The 17,286-nt window shown below is 43.2% G+C and overlaps 1 protein-coding gene across 3 annotated transcripts in view; it reads left to right on the forward strand.

Moving 5' to 3' along the window:
• The window catches only part of SRGAP1 (SLIT-ROBO Rho GTPase activating protein 1), a 162,636-nt gene that overhangs the window by 85,272 nt on the left and 60,078 nt on the right, over positions 1 to 17,286 (forward strand). For all 3 annotated transcript variants that reach the window (XM_076332133.1, XM_076332140.1, XM_076332147.1), the window contains exon 4: positions 3,753 to 3,815. In XM_076332133.1, coding sequence (XP_076188248.1) covers positions 3,753 to 3,815 — 63 coding nt within the window. The remainder of the gene's footprint in view (positions 1 to 3,752; positions 3,816 to 17,286) is intronic.

The following is a 17,286-nucleotide window of genomic DNA, read 5'->3' on the forward strand; positions in this document are numbered from 1 at the left end:
TGGCATATATAGAGATTTTTTGCATCATTTTCTTAAACATTTAAAGGTTTAAAAGGATAGCAAAGCTATTTGTTGCTACAGACTGGCAAATCTGGGACAAAATTCTACTGAGTTGGTTATGTCAGTGTCACCGCAGCTCATGAAAGCTCCTTAAAAGAAGGGTTTGCACATCACTTCCCCTAGGGACCAGCAGCAGACTCATTTAAAAGCAATAGTCACAGAATATTTTCCCTAAATGATGTAACTGAGAGTAACGTTGTGTGTGCTAAATACAGACACTAAAGAGTTCCAGGAAGAACTGAACTGACTCTTCAGTAAAAAAAACAAAGGAGTAAAGTTTGGGTGCCCAATTATGCTCTGAAATGGATGGAAAAATTCTTACAGACTTCAATGAAAGGATATTAATGTGGAATAAAATTTTAAGTTTCTCAGACATTAATCCATAAATATAAATCTTGATAACGTCAATAGGACCACTGATGTGGTTGAAAGTTGAGCACATACTGAAAGGCTGTTTTAGGTACACTTATTTGTCCATTGCATGGGCGTGATTTATCCTACTATCAGGTGAAAGAAATACGCTGCTGTCTCTTAATGCTTTGAACCAGATTAGTAACATATATAGTATTTTTAGCAAGAGTTTGCATGTGCTCTAACATCTTTATTATGTTCTTTGTTCTTTTGGTTAATAGATGCCAACACATTTCTCTAGGACATAGTGAATAAAGAAGCACCTCAGTGATTGTCAGGTTTTAATGGCCTGATTAGAGCTATCAACTCAGCTCCAGGAAAATGTGCGCTGCATCTTACATTCTGTTGTTTGGCTACCCTGAGGATAGGCTCCTAGAGGACACACCGTTCAAACATGCTGAACTACTGCAGGGAATAGGTAGCATAAAAGAGAAATAGGAGAGCCATTAACCACTGAAAATAAATGCACTTCTTATCTGGTGCTCTAATGCGCTATATATTACACACTAAAAGCCATATCGCTTGCAACTCGAGTCAGTATTTCTTGATCTTAAATGCTAATGTGAAATGTGCTGGTTCTTGAAAATAAATCCCTTCTATTCTGCTAAGGTTAACCAAATTTCCTGATTTTTACTGGGCAATCCCTACAAAATCTTTCACCAGAAAGAGGCAGCAACTGACATGTTACCCATCACTACAGGCACCCTCTGCAGGTTGGAGTCCCCAGATGAACTGGTGGAAGGATGACTCATCTGTGATCATGTGGCATTGCTAGGCTGTCTTCCTAATTTTTACTCTTTTTGCTGATCACCTCCCTCCCTCTCTTTTTACTTCCCATTTTAAAGCCTATTGTCCTTTCCTAAAAACATCTCCATCTTTCCTCTGCTGTGATCTCTTCCATTCACTTTCAAATTCACCATTGATCAATGTGTTGCCTGGAAAAGATCATGTATGCATGCTGGCCAGTAAATCCTGAGGGCTGGACCACTTGTGCTTCAGTGCTGGACAAAGCTCTACAGGAGCAAAGAGAAGAAATGGGTCCTAGTAAATAGTGATCATTCCCCGAATCCTCAACTCATCTGGTGTCTATTTGCATTAAAGTGTAACTGAAGAGCAGAAGAGGAGGGTGCATCTTTCAATGAACTGCTGTGTGTTTTGTTTACAGCAAAATATGCAAAGGGTAAAGAGAAAATTGGTTTGGGGTTCTCTGTCTCACCTCCTCAAATGAACTTTTGCGCTGCCAGGTTAAGGCATGCTGCCTTAGAATCGGCATTGCTGTATTTAGGGCTTGAGTTGTCATCAGCTTTGAGATGGTAGTGACCGACAGTTGAAAGGGATAAATTGCTTGAAGCTGGAGTTCATCTACAGTTTTTTCCCACATGTGTATGCTTTCATCTTCCAGTCTTAATGTCAACCATCTTATTTTTATGTTTTGTCCTTCTTTCTGCCAAAGTAATTAAAAAACAGACCGCTCATATTCAGCACTATAGAAGCAGCTATCCAAGAGAAAACAGGTGGCCTCCACTTCTTGGAGTTTCGAGGAGATGTGTAAGCTGTGTCAGAGCTGCGCTGCTGACTTTTAAAGGCCGGGTGCCAATGTAAAGCAATGAAAAGCAACTCAGAATTTTTGCTGAAGGTTTTACTGTGTTTCCCTACAGCAGCTTGCAAATCTGCAATCCTTTTCCAATTCTTTGCAAGCACTCTGTGCGCTGTTAGGCATATGCATTTTTGTCCTTCGTATTAGATGAAAATAATCTGATATTTGCAAAGAAATGGAAGTAGTGAGCCGTATGTTCTAGATACTTCAGTAGTAGAGCATACCTCATGAAAAACACCAGACTTTGAAAAGTATAAGCAATAAGGAAAGTTTCATAGGAGTTCTGTGTAACTCAGCTTCCGAGCATCTGCTCACTGTGCCTTAGCTACTACAGCTAATGCCCTTGGGAATACAAGAATTTCACTGAGGTATTTTTTAATATATATTTCTAGCTTCTTGTTGGTTAAAAATCATCTTGCATATAAGGATTGGAGTGAATAGTGATAAGTGATATGGCACGTTCCTTAAAATACTGCCTAGACTTAGGAGTATGACAGCAGGAATAGGAGAAAAAATTCAAAATTTTCTGTTCCAGCTACTATATGTGTCTATTTCATCCTCCTAGAAGACGCCGTGGGTGGGATGTGTGGCATGGTTCCTCCTCGTATGTGGGCGTTGCACTGGAAATTCTCATTCAGAAACCATTATTCCTGCAGGTGTTTTAGTGATGGCCAAGTATGTGTTAGCGGCTTTGGAGATGAGTTGTCCCTGAGGATTTTCCTTTGGCTTCTGTACAAATACAGAGTACTTCTTATGGCTAAGGCCATTATCTATCATGAAGTTGGAGTTTTCAGAAGCCGGGCTAATTATCAATTTATTCACAGAAAAAAACCCTGACATTTCCAGCATGGATGTTACAATGCTGAGCATCGCAGAAGAAATGTATCCAGGCTGTTTGCCAAGTCCCATAGCTCTATTCTATAGCTGTTTTCCAAAGGCTGTGGTACAAACGCCTTCAACTCTTGCACAGTTGCCACAATTTTCATCCGATTGAACTGCTATGGACAACTAACAAAGGAATATATATGAATGAGACTCCAATTAAATACTCTTATTTTGACATACTTGCTTTCTTTGATAACTACTGCTAAGCATTTCTTTTTTCTGGGTCAGAATGAAAGTAAAGACACAGTCCAGAAAAGCTAAACAAAGCTGTTTCAGCAGCCCACTCTGTGGAATATTATGCAGTTGGGTATCTGTTTCAAAAAGGAGACACAATTATTTCTTGCATAAATATTTAGATAGTTGCATGTGCTGAGAAACAAAGACTATTCTAGATGTAAAATTGGGCGGGATGTCCCTCTAGAATATCACATTCCATGTGGTTTAGTTTTTGTATATATCATAGCAGTTGTAAAACACTACACAGTTTGTTCCATTAAAAAGGCTTATAACATTAATCCTGAACGTCGCCCTTTCTGTTGGCACCTAATTTCCTGATGCTTCATGGGAAAATCTCTCAAATTACTTCTGGGTTTCCTTTTAGAAGTCTTCTGTCCAGATGTTGTCTGTCTACCTCTGCATCCCTGATTTGTTATTTTTAGTGCATTGTAATTCTGTCAGAACAGTGTCTTTGCGAGCAATATTGTATTCATATCTAGGTTGAACAATGAGTACTAATATCAAGAGGCAAATGTATGTTGTTTTTCCATGCCTTTTTCTAATGATTTCTTTTTAATTACAGAGCAAAGAGATTGCGTTTCAGCTTCATGAAGACTTAATGAAAGTTCTTAACGAGCTTTACACAGTAAGTACAGTTACTTACCTAGCTTATCTTATATAAATTCCATATCAGACTTCTTATATAAGCTTCTATAAGCTTTAAGTGTCCTTTTATCTAGCAAGTTACTCCCCAGTGGAGATGCTTATTTTTGTCTTTTTACACAAGTCTGAACTATCTCTTTTGGAAAGACTACTCACTTGTTCACAATACATATGCTAATGCTTTCAGGATTACTCTTTACTTTCAACCCTTTTTCCCCCCAGACTATGCTAAGCCTGTTTACTGTAAGTTTTGTTGATTATTCATTAATAATCAACATTAATAAGGCATTTCTCCTCAGAGCTTACCAGAGCAAAGCTTCTTCCTTTTCTGCCTTGTTTTTGTCCATGCTGCCATCTGCTTGGTTTGACTCATGGACTACACTCAGCACTCAGTAAAAATCAGTAAATGTTACTTATGTGCCCTCCCCTCTCCCTGGCTGGGATAAGTAAATAATGAAAAGAAAAACAGAAAAATAGACGGTTGTGTAGGCATTCCATACCATTCAGAGAGGTCAAGAAAACAATACTCTAAGCATGCTGGCAAGCTGCTGCTAACCCGTTAGAAAATCTGAGAAGGTAGGTCTGAACTTCTTTTCCTCTTTGAAACTCATCTACACAACTTGTTACTAGAGGATGAGGTCTTGTCTACCTAAAAAACATTTCCCAAAATATTTTTGAGGGGATATGTTCTGAGAAGCAACAAAACAAGAATTACTCTGTTTTAAACATAGCTACACAATGAAGAGGAACTGGTGACATCCACCTCTTACAAAAGTCTGTTGATTCCTGATGGTTGAGGAAGTTGTACATCTAAATTCTCCTTTCTGTCTGGAAGAACTGAAACATCTATGCTCCAGTACCCTGCATAACAGTTATGCATTATGTTATGCATAACATAACCTTCCCTATCCTCAAGATTTGGGGTACCAGGAAAAAGCCCCACAATATCTATATCAAGAAACAATTTGTGATTTTAAGGAAGTTTAGGAAGATATCAGAGACCAGCTCTCCTCAGGGAGAGATCAGTCAAACATTACTTTTGTGCATCGTCTGGGTTTTTTTTGACATAGGTAATATTGTGCACCCATCCGTGGATGGGCTGAAGAACATTTGAACTCAAGAGCAACTTAGGTGGCAAAAAGAAGATCCAAAGAAATTTAGACCTGTCTCACTGTCCTGGGTTCTTTTGGATTGTAGTTGTGGACACAGATTCCTAAAACCTACCTAAACCTTTTTCTTTTTTTTTTTTTTTTTTGAGAGCTTTTCTTCAGGGCTTTTTTTTTCTGAAATCACCACAGATTTTGTAGGGTGCGATACTGCAAAACCTTGTTGGCTCAGGCCTGTAGTCAGTGAAATATGCTGGGATCAGCTTCTGCAAAGTAATGGTAGCCACAGACAATTCACACAGCTGCAGGGGATCAGTGACTGTAGGAGCCATTGCACAAGTGGGGCTTCAGTGGTGAGTAAGCCCTGAAGATACAGTGTTGTTTCAATTAAATAGTTGCATAACTCCAGTGCCTGGTGAGGCGTGGGATTAATGCCCGTGCTCCCAGGGTAGGAAAACAGTGAAGCATGTGCTGAAATACTTTGCTGAATCACCAGTGAAAATCTGCAGGACTGGATTTTGGTATTTTCGCTCTTTTTCTTCACACTACCGCTATATCTTCCCACTGATGGCTACAGATTTATTCAGATATTAACTTCCATGTTATGGCTTCCAGTGAATGCTAATTCCTTTCTCAGAATTTAAGATTTTTGTAAAATAGGAAGTTTTTTGAAGTTAGTAGAATACAGAGCATGTGCACAATTTGAATTAGGTTACCGCTGCAGGATGGTTTCTTGGGATGGAATTTACTTCACCTAATTTTCAGGCATCTGCAGTGTAGGTACAAATATCTTAGCTTGCCATCTGGGTTCCAGTTGTAGTCACTGGAAATCTAATATGGGGAGATCAGACCCCTTTGTCTGATCAGATGCAAGCATCTGCTTTGGATGAAATGACCTACACCATTAACTCCGTTGTCCAGCTTTTCATTGGTTGCAAAGGAATTGGTCAGCTGTAGATGTCCATATTTAGCCAGATACAACCCATGCTTAGTAAAGCGACAATATGGTGCAGAATAACATCAGTTCCACTGATTGCATCTTTAGAATGGTCATCAGCATATCTGTGTAATATATGTGCTTGTGTACATAAAGGTAGAGAGATATCTAGGCACATGGAAACCTCATGCATAGGTTTTCAATTCTGTGTGACATTTACTGTTTACAGAATAAGATCACAGTGGCCTTACCAAAACAAGTATCTACAGTTTTAAAATCCGGGAGGTATGTTTCTCAGTTACTTACAAAAAGGAGAAGTCATCTTCCTCTTTGCCCCATGATTTATGGAAAGAAAAAAAAAATTCAGTCTTACTATTGTGAGATAAATCTTTGTGTCCAAAAGAAAGCACATTAATTTCAAGTCAGTGAATAATATACTAATATTGAAGTCTCTCCCTGTTACTCGGTTCTGGGTTTTTTTAAAGGAATGGTACGTTCATGAAGTATAACTGTTAAAATGTGAAACCTTATTGGAGTTTAAATACCTCTAAAGCCTTTGAGTGAGGGGAAAGTATCAGAGCTTTTAATGAACTGAGGGTGTGTATGAAGAGGGATTTAATAATCTGTTTACTTGTCGTCATTCCTTATCTTACAAGAAAGGTTTGTAAATTAAGGTCACCCTCCAGAAAGAAAAAACAGTTGTGCATAAAAATGTGTTGGAAGAGAATGAGAGAAGAGAATTAAAATCACTGAAAGCTAAAATAGTAAGAAGTGTTTGTGCTGAGGCACAGGTGCATAATCAATGTAAAGAAACTGCATGTTTTATTTGCTACTCCTTGAACTTCTCAGATGAGGAGTGAGTTCCTTAGGCAGACATATTCAGGCACACACAGTAGTTCTGCAGCTCCACAGTAACTCTTTCAAGCAAACATGTTGTTTGCTCCACTGATGAGGTTTAAGACATTACCTGCCTGGATTTCCCTAATGCTATGGGGTCAGGGGCTGGATTAAATGTTTGTTTCAAACCTAAATGATGAGAGGCTCTACCCACCCATCTCTAGCATGCCAGCCAGACCTGAGGCTTCACCACACCTGCTTTCAGACTTCTCGAGCACCAGGTATCTCGAACCCAGTTTATCTAGAATGATCCAGAATATATGGGATGTTTAAAGGAATTGCTACTGATTTGGTCCAAATATTTTTAATGGATGAGTTCTAACACAGCCTACTAAGTATCAGAATAGCAACTGACTTTTCTTCAGGTGACAACGCTGTATCAGGTGTCCTAGTCTTCTGTATCATAGAAGGTGCCAGAAAAAAAGGTGACTTTGGGACCCATCTCTAGAAATCTAGTCTTGCACTTCTGCCTCAAAAAATCCTTTTTAACCTGTTCATAGGGCCAGATCTAAAACCTGCTGTGTCCATTGGTTTTGACGGTTTTTAGATCAAACAAGTCAATACGCAGTGCCATAGATTTTGCAAAGAAGAAACTGTTCTAAGAGAAGAAAATAAGAAATCACTGAGGAATTGAAGAGACATGCCACCTTCCACTAGGAGTGTGTTATGAAGATTTTCAATTAAGAAAACTTTCTGCTCAAAGATATTTTTTAACTTGTGAAAGTTTGAACTTCTGCCTTTTGAGAGAGAGAGAGACTAGAAAGCATTTTGGCTGCTTATTTAATGTGGAAAAGCTCAGAACTGCAATGAAATGTCAAAAAAAATGAAATCATATGCTTTGGAGTATTAAATACCTACTGTTCTTTAAAAATGCACACTAATAAGAGACCTTTCTCCTTGCTTACACTTTATGTAATTAATTCCTTTTCCGTTTTCATTACTAGGAATTATCATGGAAATAGGAGTTTTGTACCATAGCTCTTCATTTACTCCCTGGGAGTAGCTCAGCTTGTGTTGACTTTGGCTTGTGCCATCCTCATTAAAATTACACATCATGTACAGGATTGTTGAAAAAATAAGGACAGAAGCAGGTGAACCGAGGCTTCAGAATATGTTCTAAGAACCTGTGAGCGAAGCAGGCTTATTTTGCTGGAATAAATAGAATTTTGTAAGGGAAAGTTTACTTTTTCATTTTCCATCTCTTTTACATAGAGGAGGGTTTCTTACATGTTACATTACATATTCGTATGTTTTCTACATGTTACTTACATGACTAGTGAAAATGCATTTTAAGACTATATTTTTAATTCTCAGTATTTTATGCACTGGTTCTTAAATTATGACTCAAAACATCATGCTAAAAACAATTGAATAGCTAAGCTTCAGTCTGTATCTTTGCAGGTTCAGTAAATTATGAGTGGCGAGTACTTTTACTTATGCATGGCTTCTCCCTGGCTGTTCCAGCCAGTCAGTATTTTCAGGTCTGCAGCATCCCAGCTGCTGCATTCCTCTCTTACCCCTCTCCCTAATACACTTTCCGCCAATGTAGGCTAGTAATTAGTCCCATGTTTTACGTAAGGATATAAGCTGTTGAAACTAGAGCAAGGCATACCTTTTGAGTGAGTGGGGATGGGGAAAGAGGAGCCCAGTCAGTTGTATGGGGTCACAGAGCGGAGGTTATTTCCTGACAATTACAGGAAAAAAAGTTGGTCAAACTGAAAACTGCAGGAGGTTTGGGTTGGTGTTTTTTGAGAACTGAGAGATTTAGAAACCTTCTTACATGTTGATTTAAAGAGGCAACGGATTATTGATTTTACAATAGATCATCTTTGCAACAGGGAGAGCTCCCCAGTCAAACTCTTCTTCCATTTCTCTGGAAAGCTAAAATATCTTGTATTATCAGATCAAATACTGGAATATGACAGTAACGTCAGAGCTGTTCTGGTAATAAGGATGAGGGTGAATGGTGGAGAAAAGTGATGCACATCATAAAAATACATCTTCATGTTTCCCACTTGGCTTTCCAAACTACTCCTACTGGCATCACGCTTTTCACAAGCAGTGCAAATGTAAGGCTTTCAGAAAAATGAAAGAGTAGGGACAGTCCAAAGCAAACAAGTTAATATTAAATAAGACAGGGCTGCTGTGCCGCTTGCATTTTCCATTGCTTTAACTTACTCTTTAAAAATCTTGGCTGTTTAATTTCTCAAGGTAGTTGCTGCCAGATTTCTTTTTTCTTTGCTGAAATAACACAGAATCTGGATTCTCTATAGAAAAGTTAAGTCCAATTTACTGTAGCACACCAGAGATCTGAGAAGGTGAAATCAGTAATTCTGTATTGGTAGTAATATATCAGTGACAATTCCTGGAACCACATCAGAGGTTGGTTTGGAAGTGAACAGGATGTTGAAAACAGCTAATACTGAGCCTACTTAACTGCTAGAAGCCACTGATTTAGTAAAATTGGCATAAGATTTTACTTATTTCTTGGGGAAAGTACTAGCTAATCTGATTTAATAAATCCCTTGCAACTCCACCTTCTGATAAGAACTCACGACTTAGCAGAGACAATTCTGAAACAATTCAAACATGGTAATTGCAACAGGGATGAACTACTGTTCCGTTAAATGCCTATTTCCTGAGAAACACTATGAAAAAGCTCTTAATTATGCAGTTTTATTACAAAAATAAAGCACATGGTAAAATAGTAATTCCAATATATTTTAACTTTGTAGCATTCAGTCTTAGTACGTTGGGTTAAGAAGCTTTCTAGAAAAGAAGTATGCATGTAGAAAAAGAAAGCCAGCGCCCTGCTACGGGAACGTTCCTCTCTTGTAGCCCACAGAAGTACAACACTAATTACTGCCTTGTTGATGGATTTGCCCAGATAACAATTGTGGGTTTAAATAAAATAATTATCTAAGGGTTTACTCTAATGTGCCCTTCCCTGTGATAAGTGCTATCTTCTGACCTAAGCCTACTTGTTGAGCTCTTATGGATGATGCTGAAAATTTGGCACACAAAACGAGACGTTTATATCACTAAGTGAACAGTCTGTCACCTACAAGTGGGAGAGTACATGGTTTGGGTAGCATAATCTTTTTCATCTGCTTGTAGTCTGACTTAGTTATCTGACAGAAATCTATATTTTACATCACTGGATCTGCAGAATAAACCTGCTAAATTAATAGGAGATCAACTCACCGTTTAATTTTAGAAAGGGACTAGTATGCATTTAACAATGCCTGTTCACTACAATGGAGAAGTGCAGCATATGTCATGATGACAGTTCAGCATCTGCAAAATTACGACCTTGCTCTCTCTTTTCAGTGCATACTTGATGACTGATCAATAAGCACTTTGGGGACTAATTAAAGTCAGTTCAGTGAAGGATACTCTCACAGGATAGTCTATCATTCAACGGTATGGTGGACATTTGAGAAGCAGTATTGCTTATTTCATCAGATTATTTGTCGTTTGAATAACAGATCTATGGATCTGTTACATATTCACAGGCCGGAGATCTGTGGGTCTCAGAACTCTTCATACAGTAAGTCTATTTACAAGAACTAGGCAAGCCTGTTACTGTCTTTTACAGTAGCTAACAGTCTTTAAAATCTCCAGGGAGAAAAGATGATATAATGTTAAGGGAGAGAGTCTATCTGCAACTTAGCATGCAAATTCTAAGCTAATTTTCTGAGGAAGCGTGCACCAAAATACTTGGAAGCCAACTCCCTAGCTTGTTCCCATTTATTTTCCATATGTGTCTGTCTAATGCTTTCTCAAGTTAAGTTTAGCTGCTGCAATATCAGCTCTTAAAAAACATTGACAAATGATGAAAAATGCTGGAGCTGTCAGCTTTCCCCAGAGGCTTGCAAAATGATGATGTCACTAGTGCATGAGGTAAGCAATGCTGTCAACTTAACAAACTGGACAGGAGTCAAATGCATAGGCTGATCACTGCTCTGTACATAGTCTGTATTGATTTCTAAACCAGCGTGGCTCGGGTAGGACAGACTCTGACTGTTGTCCAGCCCTGAGTATACGGCCAATGGGAGGGCTTCTTTTGCAATTTTAGTTATCTTAGGAATCATTTGTACCAAGAACTTGTGCAGAGTTTGTTGCGAGAACATGGATTCTCGCAGTGAGAGGAAGAAGTACTCTTCAGTGATGTGAGGTTAGCAGAGTCAGCGTGGAGGCATCTGAGCCTCTTGGTGAGAGCCAGTAGTGATACACTTGTACTCCTTCAGCAGCAAAGAGGCAAGCTGAAATGTCACAGCCACTGCAGAAGGACATTTATGCCTAGTTGCCGTGCTTTAACCTCAGCCAGCAACTGAGCACCACACAGCTGCTCGCTCACTGCCCCGCAGCCCTGGTGGGATGGGAGAGAGAATCGGAAAAGTAAAAGTGACAAAACTCGTGGGTTAAGAACAATTTAATAATTGAATAAAATAAAGTAAAATATCAATAATAAGAATAAGAATAGAAGAATATACAAAGCAAGTGATGCACGATGCAATTGCTCACCACCTGCTGATTGATGCCCAGGCAGTCCCCGAGCAGCGGTCACTGCCCCCCAGCCAACTCCCCCCAGCTTATATGCTGAGCATGACGTCACATGGTATGGAATATCCCTTTGGCCAGTTTGGGTCAGCTGTCCTGGCTGTGCCCCCTCCCAGCTTCTTGTGCACCTCCTTGCTGGCAGAATATGGGAAGCTGAAGAGTCCTTGACTTAGTATAAACACTGCTTAGCAACAGCTAAAACGTCAGTGAGTTATCACATTATTCTCATGCTAAATCCAAAACACAGCACTATACCAGCTACTAGGAAGAAAATTAACTCTATCCCAGCCAAAACCAGGACAGTATCCACCCTTTATTCTATACCATCTACGTCATGCCCAGGTTCCATACTTTCCAATACATTTTACTTAATCACCACCGCTTTTCTTGTCTTTTAATATATAGATACACAGATATCATTCCCTTAGTTTATGGGCCATCACTCTAAAATGTGCAATGGGTTCATTTAGTCCATGATTTTGAGTTCCATCTGTCATAACAATCTTTCAGGGCAGGAGAGATGGTGTGTGGTGTTGGATTGTTGCATGCTGAAGCCAGTTCTGCTTCCATCACCACTGCACTTTGTTCAATTTCATCAAAGTTCATTCTTCGTTAATCTGGGTGATTCTTATTGTAATACCGTTGATATGCCATATAATATTACGTAGCAATTAACATTGTACAGTTCAAATCATTGGCTATTCTCACCCAAAATCAAATCCCCTTGAGGTACACATCAGAATTCCCCATCCTTCCACATTATCCACAAAGTGTACCCAGGTCCTTGAGCAAAAGCAATCCCACGGATGGGTTTGCCTTTGCCCAAGGCAGGAATAACCCAGACTGTCTTCCCCAGCATATTTTTTATGTGCACTACAGGGACTTTATTCCCATCTACAGTATGTAAAAGTTTTGACTGGGCAGGGCCTGCTCGATTGGCAGATCCCCTCGTGTTGACTAACCAGGTGGCTTTTGCTAAATCCCAATGTTTGAACGTCCCAGCACCCATTGCTCTCAGTGTAGTCTTTAACAGTCCCTCGTATCGTTCAATTTTCCCAGAGGCTGGTGCATGATAGGGGATGTGATACACCCACTCAATGCCGTGCTCTTTGGCTCAGGTGTCTTATGAGGTTGTTTCGGAAATGAGTCCCGTTGTCTGACTCAGTTCTTTCTGGGGTGCCATGTCGCCACAGGACTTGCTTTTCAAGGCCCAGGATAGTGTTCCGGGCGGTGGCATGGGGCACGGGATATGTTTCCAGCCATCCAGTGGTTGCCTCCACCATTGTAAGCCCATGGCGCTTGCCTTGGCGGGTTTGTGGGAGTGTGATATAATCAATCTGCCAGGCCTCCCCATATTTATATTTCAGCCATCGTCCTCCATACCAAAAAGGCTTTAACCGCTTGGCTTGCTTGATCGCAGTGCATGTTTCACATTCGTGGATAACCTGTGCAATAGTGCCCATGGTCAAGTCCACCCCTCGATCACAAGCCCATCTGTATGTTGCATCTCTTCCTTGATGGCCTGAGATGTCATGGGCCCACAAAGCTATAAATAATTCACCCTTATGCTGCCAGTCCAGATCCACCTGAGCCACTTCAATCTTAGCAGCCTGATCCACCTTCTGGTTGTTTTGATGTTCTTCAGTGTCCCAACTCTTGGGTACATGAGCATCTATGTGACGGACTTTTACAACCAGGTTCTCTACCTGGGCAGCAATATCTTGCCACAATCATAGAATCACAGAATCATTAAGGTTGGAAAAGACCTCTAAGATCATCAAGTCCAACCGTCAACACAACACCACCATGCCCACTAAACCATGTCCCTAAGCGCCTCATCTACACGTCTTTTAAATACCTCCAGGGATGGGGACTCAACCACTTCCCTGGGCAGCCTGTTCCAATGTTTAACCACTCTTTCAGTAAAGACATTTTTCCTCATGTCCAATCTAAACCTCCCCTGGCGCAACTTGAGGCCATTTCCTCTCGTCTTATCGCTTGTTACTTGGGAGAAGAGACCGACCCCCACCTCGCTACAACCTCCTTTCAGGTAGTTGTAGAGCGCGATGAGGTCTCCCCTCAGCCTCCTTTTCTCCAGGCTAAACAACACCAGTTCCCTCAGCCGCTCCTCATAAGACTTGTTCTCCAGACCCCTCACCAGCCTCGTTGCCCTTCTCTGGACACGCTCCAGCACCTCGACGTCCTTCTTGTAGTGAGGGGCCCAAAACTGAACACAGGATTCGAGCCTGTGCGGCCTCACCAGGGCCGAGTACAGGGGCACGATCACTTCTCTACTCCTGCTGGCCACACTATTGCTGATACAGGCCAGGATGCCATTGGCCCTCTCGGCTGCCTGGGCACACTGCCGGCTCATGTTCAGCCGGCTGTTGACCAAGACCCCCAGGTCCTTTTCCACCGGGCAGCTTTCCAGCCACTCTTCCCCAAGCCTGTAGCGCTGCATGGGGTTGTTGTGGCCAAAGTGCAGGACCAGGCACTTGGCCTTGTTGAATCTCATACAGTTGGCCTCGGCCCATCGATCCAGCCTGTCCAGGTCCCTCTGCAGAACCTTCCTACCCTCGAGCAGATCAACACTCCCGCCCAACTTGGTGTCGTCTGCAAACTTACTGAGGGTGCACTCAATCCCCTCATCCAGATCATTGATAAAGATATTGAACAAGACTGGCCCCAAAACTGAGCCCTGGGGAACACCGCTTGTGACCGGCCGCCAACTGGATTGAACTCCATTCACCACAACTCTCTGGGCCCGGCCGTCCAGCCAGTTTTTGACCCAGCGCAGAGTCCACCTGTCTAAGCCGTGAGCCGCCAGCTTCTCGAGGAGAATGCTGTGGGAGACGGTGTCAAAGGCCTTACTGAAGTCCAGGTAGACCACATCCACAGCCCTTCCCTCATCCACTAGGCGGGTCACCTGGTCATAGAAGGAGATCAGGTTGGTCAAGCAGGACCTGCCTCTCATGAACCCGTGCTGGCTGGGCCTGATGCCCTGGTTGTCCCACTCATGCCTTGTGAGCGCCCTCAAGATGAGCCGCTCCATAATCTTCCCCAGCACCGAGGTCAGGCTGACAGGCCTGTAGTTCCCTGGATCCTCCTTCCGGCCCTTCTTGTAGATGGGCGTCACATTGGCAAGCCTCCAGTCGTCCGGGACCTCCCCTGTTAACCAGGACTGCTGATAAATGATGGAGAGTGGCTTGGCGAGCTCCTCCACCAGCTCCCTCAGCACTCGGGTGGATCCCATCCGGCCCCATAGACTTGTGAGCGTCCAGGTGGCGTAGCAGGTCGTAAACTGCTTCCTCTTGGATTATGGGGGGTTCATCCTGCTCGCCGTCCCTGTCTTCCAGCTCAGGGGGCTGAGTACCCTGAGGATAACTGGTCTGCCTGTTAAAGACTGAGGCAAAGAAGGCATTAAGTACCTCAGCCTTTTCCTCATCCTCGGTGACAATGTTCCCCCCCGCATCCAATAAGGGATGGAGATTCTCCTTGGCTCTCTTCTTGTCATTAATATATTTGTAAAAACATTTTTTGTTGTCATTAATGACAGCGGCCAGATTGCGTTCTAGCTGGGCTTTTGCCTTTCTCATTTCCTCTCTGCATGACCTAACGAGATCCCTGTACTCTTCTTGAGTCACCTGCCCCTTCTTCCACAAGTGGTAGACTCTCCTTTTTTTCCTGAGTCCCAGCAAAAGCTCCCCGTTCAGCCAGGCCGGTCGTCTTCCCTGCCCATTCTTCTTATGGCACATGGGAACAGCCTGCTCCTGCGCCTTTAAGACTTCCTTCTTGAAGATCGTCCAGCCTTCCTGGACCCCTTTGCCCTTCAGGACTGTCTCCCAAGGGACATCTATTGGGATCTCCCAAGGGAGATCCTATTGGGAGATCCCAATGCAGCAGCCCAGATGGGTTTGCCTCTGCGCTGCCAGTTGCTCTGCTTCCATTGCTGCAACCACCCCCACAGGGCATTTGCCACCATCCATGAGTCAGTATAGAGAGAGAGCACTGGCCACTTTTCTCGGTCAGCAATGTCTAAAGCCAGCTGGATGGCCTTCACTTCCGCATATTGTCTCAATTCACCTTCTCCTTCAGCAGTTTCTGTAACTTGTCATATAGGACTCCATACAGCAGCTTTCCATCTCCGATGCTTTCCTACAATACAACAGGACCCATCAGTGAACAGGGCATACTGTTTCTCATTTTCCAGTAGTTTATTATACATTGGGGCCTCTTCAGCATGCATCACCTCCTCCTCTGGCGATATTCCAAAATCTTTGCCTTCTGGCCAGTCCATGATCACTTCCAAGATTCCTGGGTGACTGGGGTTTCCTCTTCGAGCCCGTTGTGTGATCAGTGCGACCCACTTACTCCACGTAGCATCAGTTGCATGATATGTCGAGGGGACCCTCCCTTTGAACATCCAGCCCAGCACCAGCAGTCAGGGTGCCAGGAGGAGCTGTGCTTCAGTACCAATGACTTCTGAAGTATCTCGAACTCCTTCATATGCTGCCAATATCTCTTTTTCAGTTGGAGTATAGCGGGCCTCGGATCCTCTGTATCCCTGACTCCAAAACCCTAGGGGTCGACCTCGAGTCTCCCCAGGTGCTTTCTGCCAGAGGCTCCAGGTAGGGCCATTCTCCCCAGCTGCGGTGTAGAGCACATTTTTTACATCTTGTCCTGCCCGGACTGGCCCAAGGGCTACTGCATGAACTATCCACTATTCCGGCCAGTAAGACAGCTTCCTCGCAGGCCCAACTTAAATGCCTCTATGCGAACACACATAGCATGGGGAAGAAACAAGAGGAGTTAGAGACGTGCACACGCCTGCAGGGCTATGACCTTATTGGCATCACGGAGACGTGGTGGGATGGCTCCTATGATTGGAGTGTTGGGATGGAGGGATACAGGCTCTTTAGGAAGGACAAGCAGGGGCGACGAGGAGGGGGTGTCGCCCTCTATGTCAATGACCAGCTGGAGTGCGTGGAGCTCTGCCTGGGGATGGATGAGGAGCCGACCGAGAGCTTGTGGGTCAGAATTAAAGGGAAGGCAGGGACAGGTGACATTATGGTGGGGGTCTGCTACAGGCCACCTGACCAGGAAGACCGAGCAGATGAGGCCCTCTATAGGCAGATAGGAGCAGCCTCACGCTCACAAGCCCTGGTCCTCATGGGGGACTTCAACCACCCCGACATCTGTTGGAGGGACAACACGGCAGGGCATAAGCAATCCGGGAGGTTTCTGGAATGTGTCGATGATAACTTCCTTCTCCAAGTAGTAGAGGAGCCAACAAGGAGAGGTGCTATGCTGGACCTTGTTCTCACCAACAAGGAGGGGCTGGTGGGGAATGTGAAGCTCAAGGGCAGCCTGGGCTGCAGTGACCACGAAGTGGTGGAGTTCAAGATCCTTAGGGCACCGAGGAGGGCGTACAGCAAGCTCACTACCCTGGGCTTCAGGAGAGCAGACTTTGGCCTCTTCAGGGATCTGCTTGGTAGAGTGCCATGGGACAAAGCCCTGGAAGGAAGAGGGGCCCAAGAAAGCTGGGTAATATTCAAGGATCACCTGCTTCAAGCTCAGGAGCGATGCATCCCAACAAAGAGGAAGTCAGGCAAAAACGCCAGGAGGCCTGCATGGATGAACAAGGAGCTCCTGGACAAACTCCAACACAAAAAGGAAGCCTACAGAGGGTGGAAGCAAGGACAGGTAGCCTGGGAGGAATACAGAGAAATTGCCCAAGCAGCCAGGGATCAGGTTAGGAAAGCTAAAGCCCTGACAGAATTAAATCTGGCCAGAGACATCAAGGGCAACAAGAAAAGCTTCTATAGGTACGTCAGGGATAAAAGGAAGATGAGGGAAAATGTGGGCCCTCTCCAGAATGAAATAGGAGACCTGGTTACCCGGGACACAGAGAAGGTGGAGGTACTCAATGACTTTTTTGCCTCGGTCTTCAC

The sequence above is a fragment of the Aptenodytes patagonicus genome, chromosome 1 (genome assembly GCF_965638725.1).
Source record: "Aptenodytes patagonicus chromosome 1, bAptPat1.pri.cur, whole genome shotgun sequence".
NCBI lineage: Eukaryota > Metazoa > Chordata > Aves > Sphenisciformes > Spheniscidae > Aptenodytes > Aptenodytes patagonicus.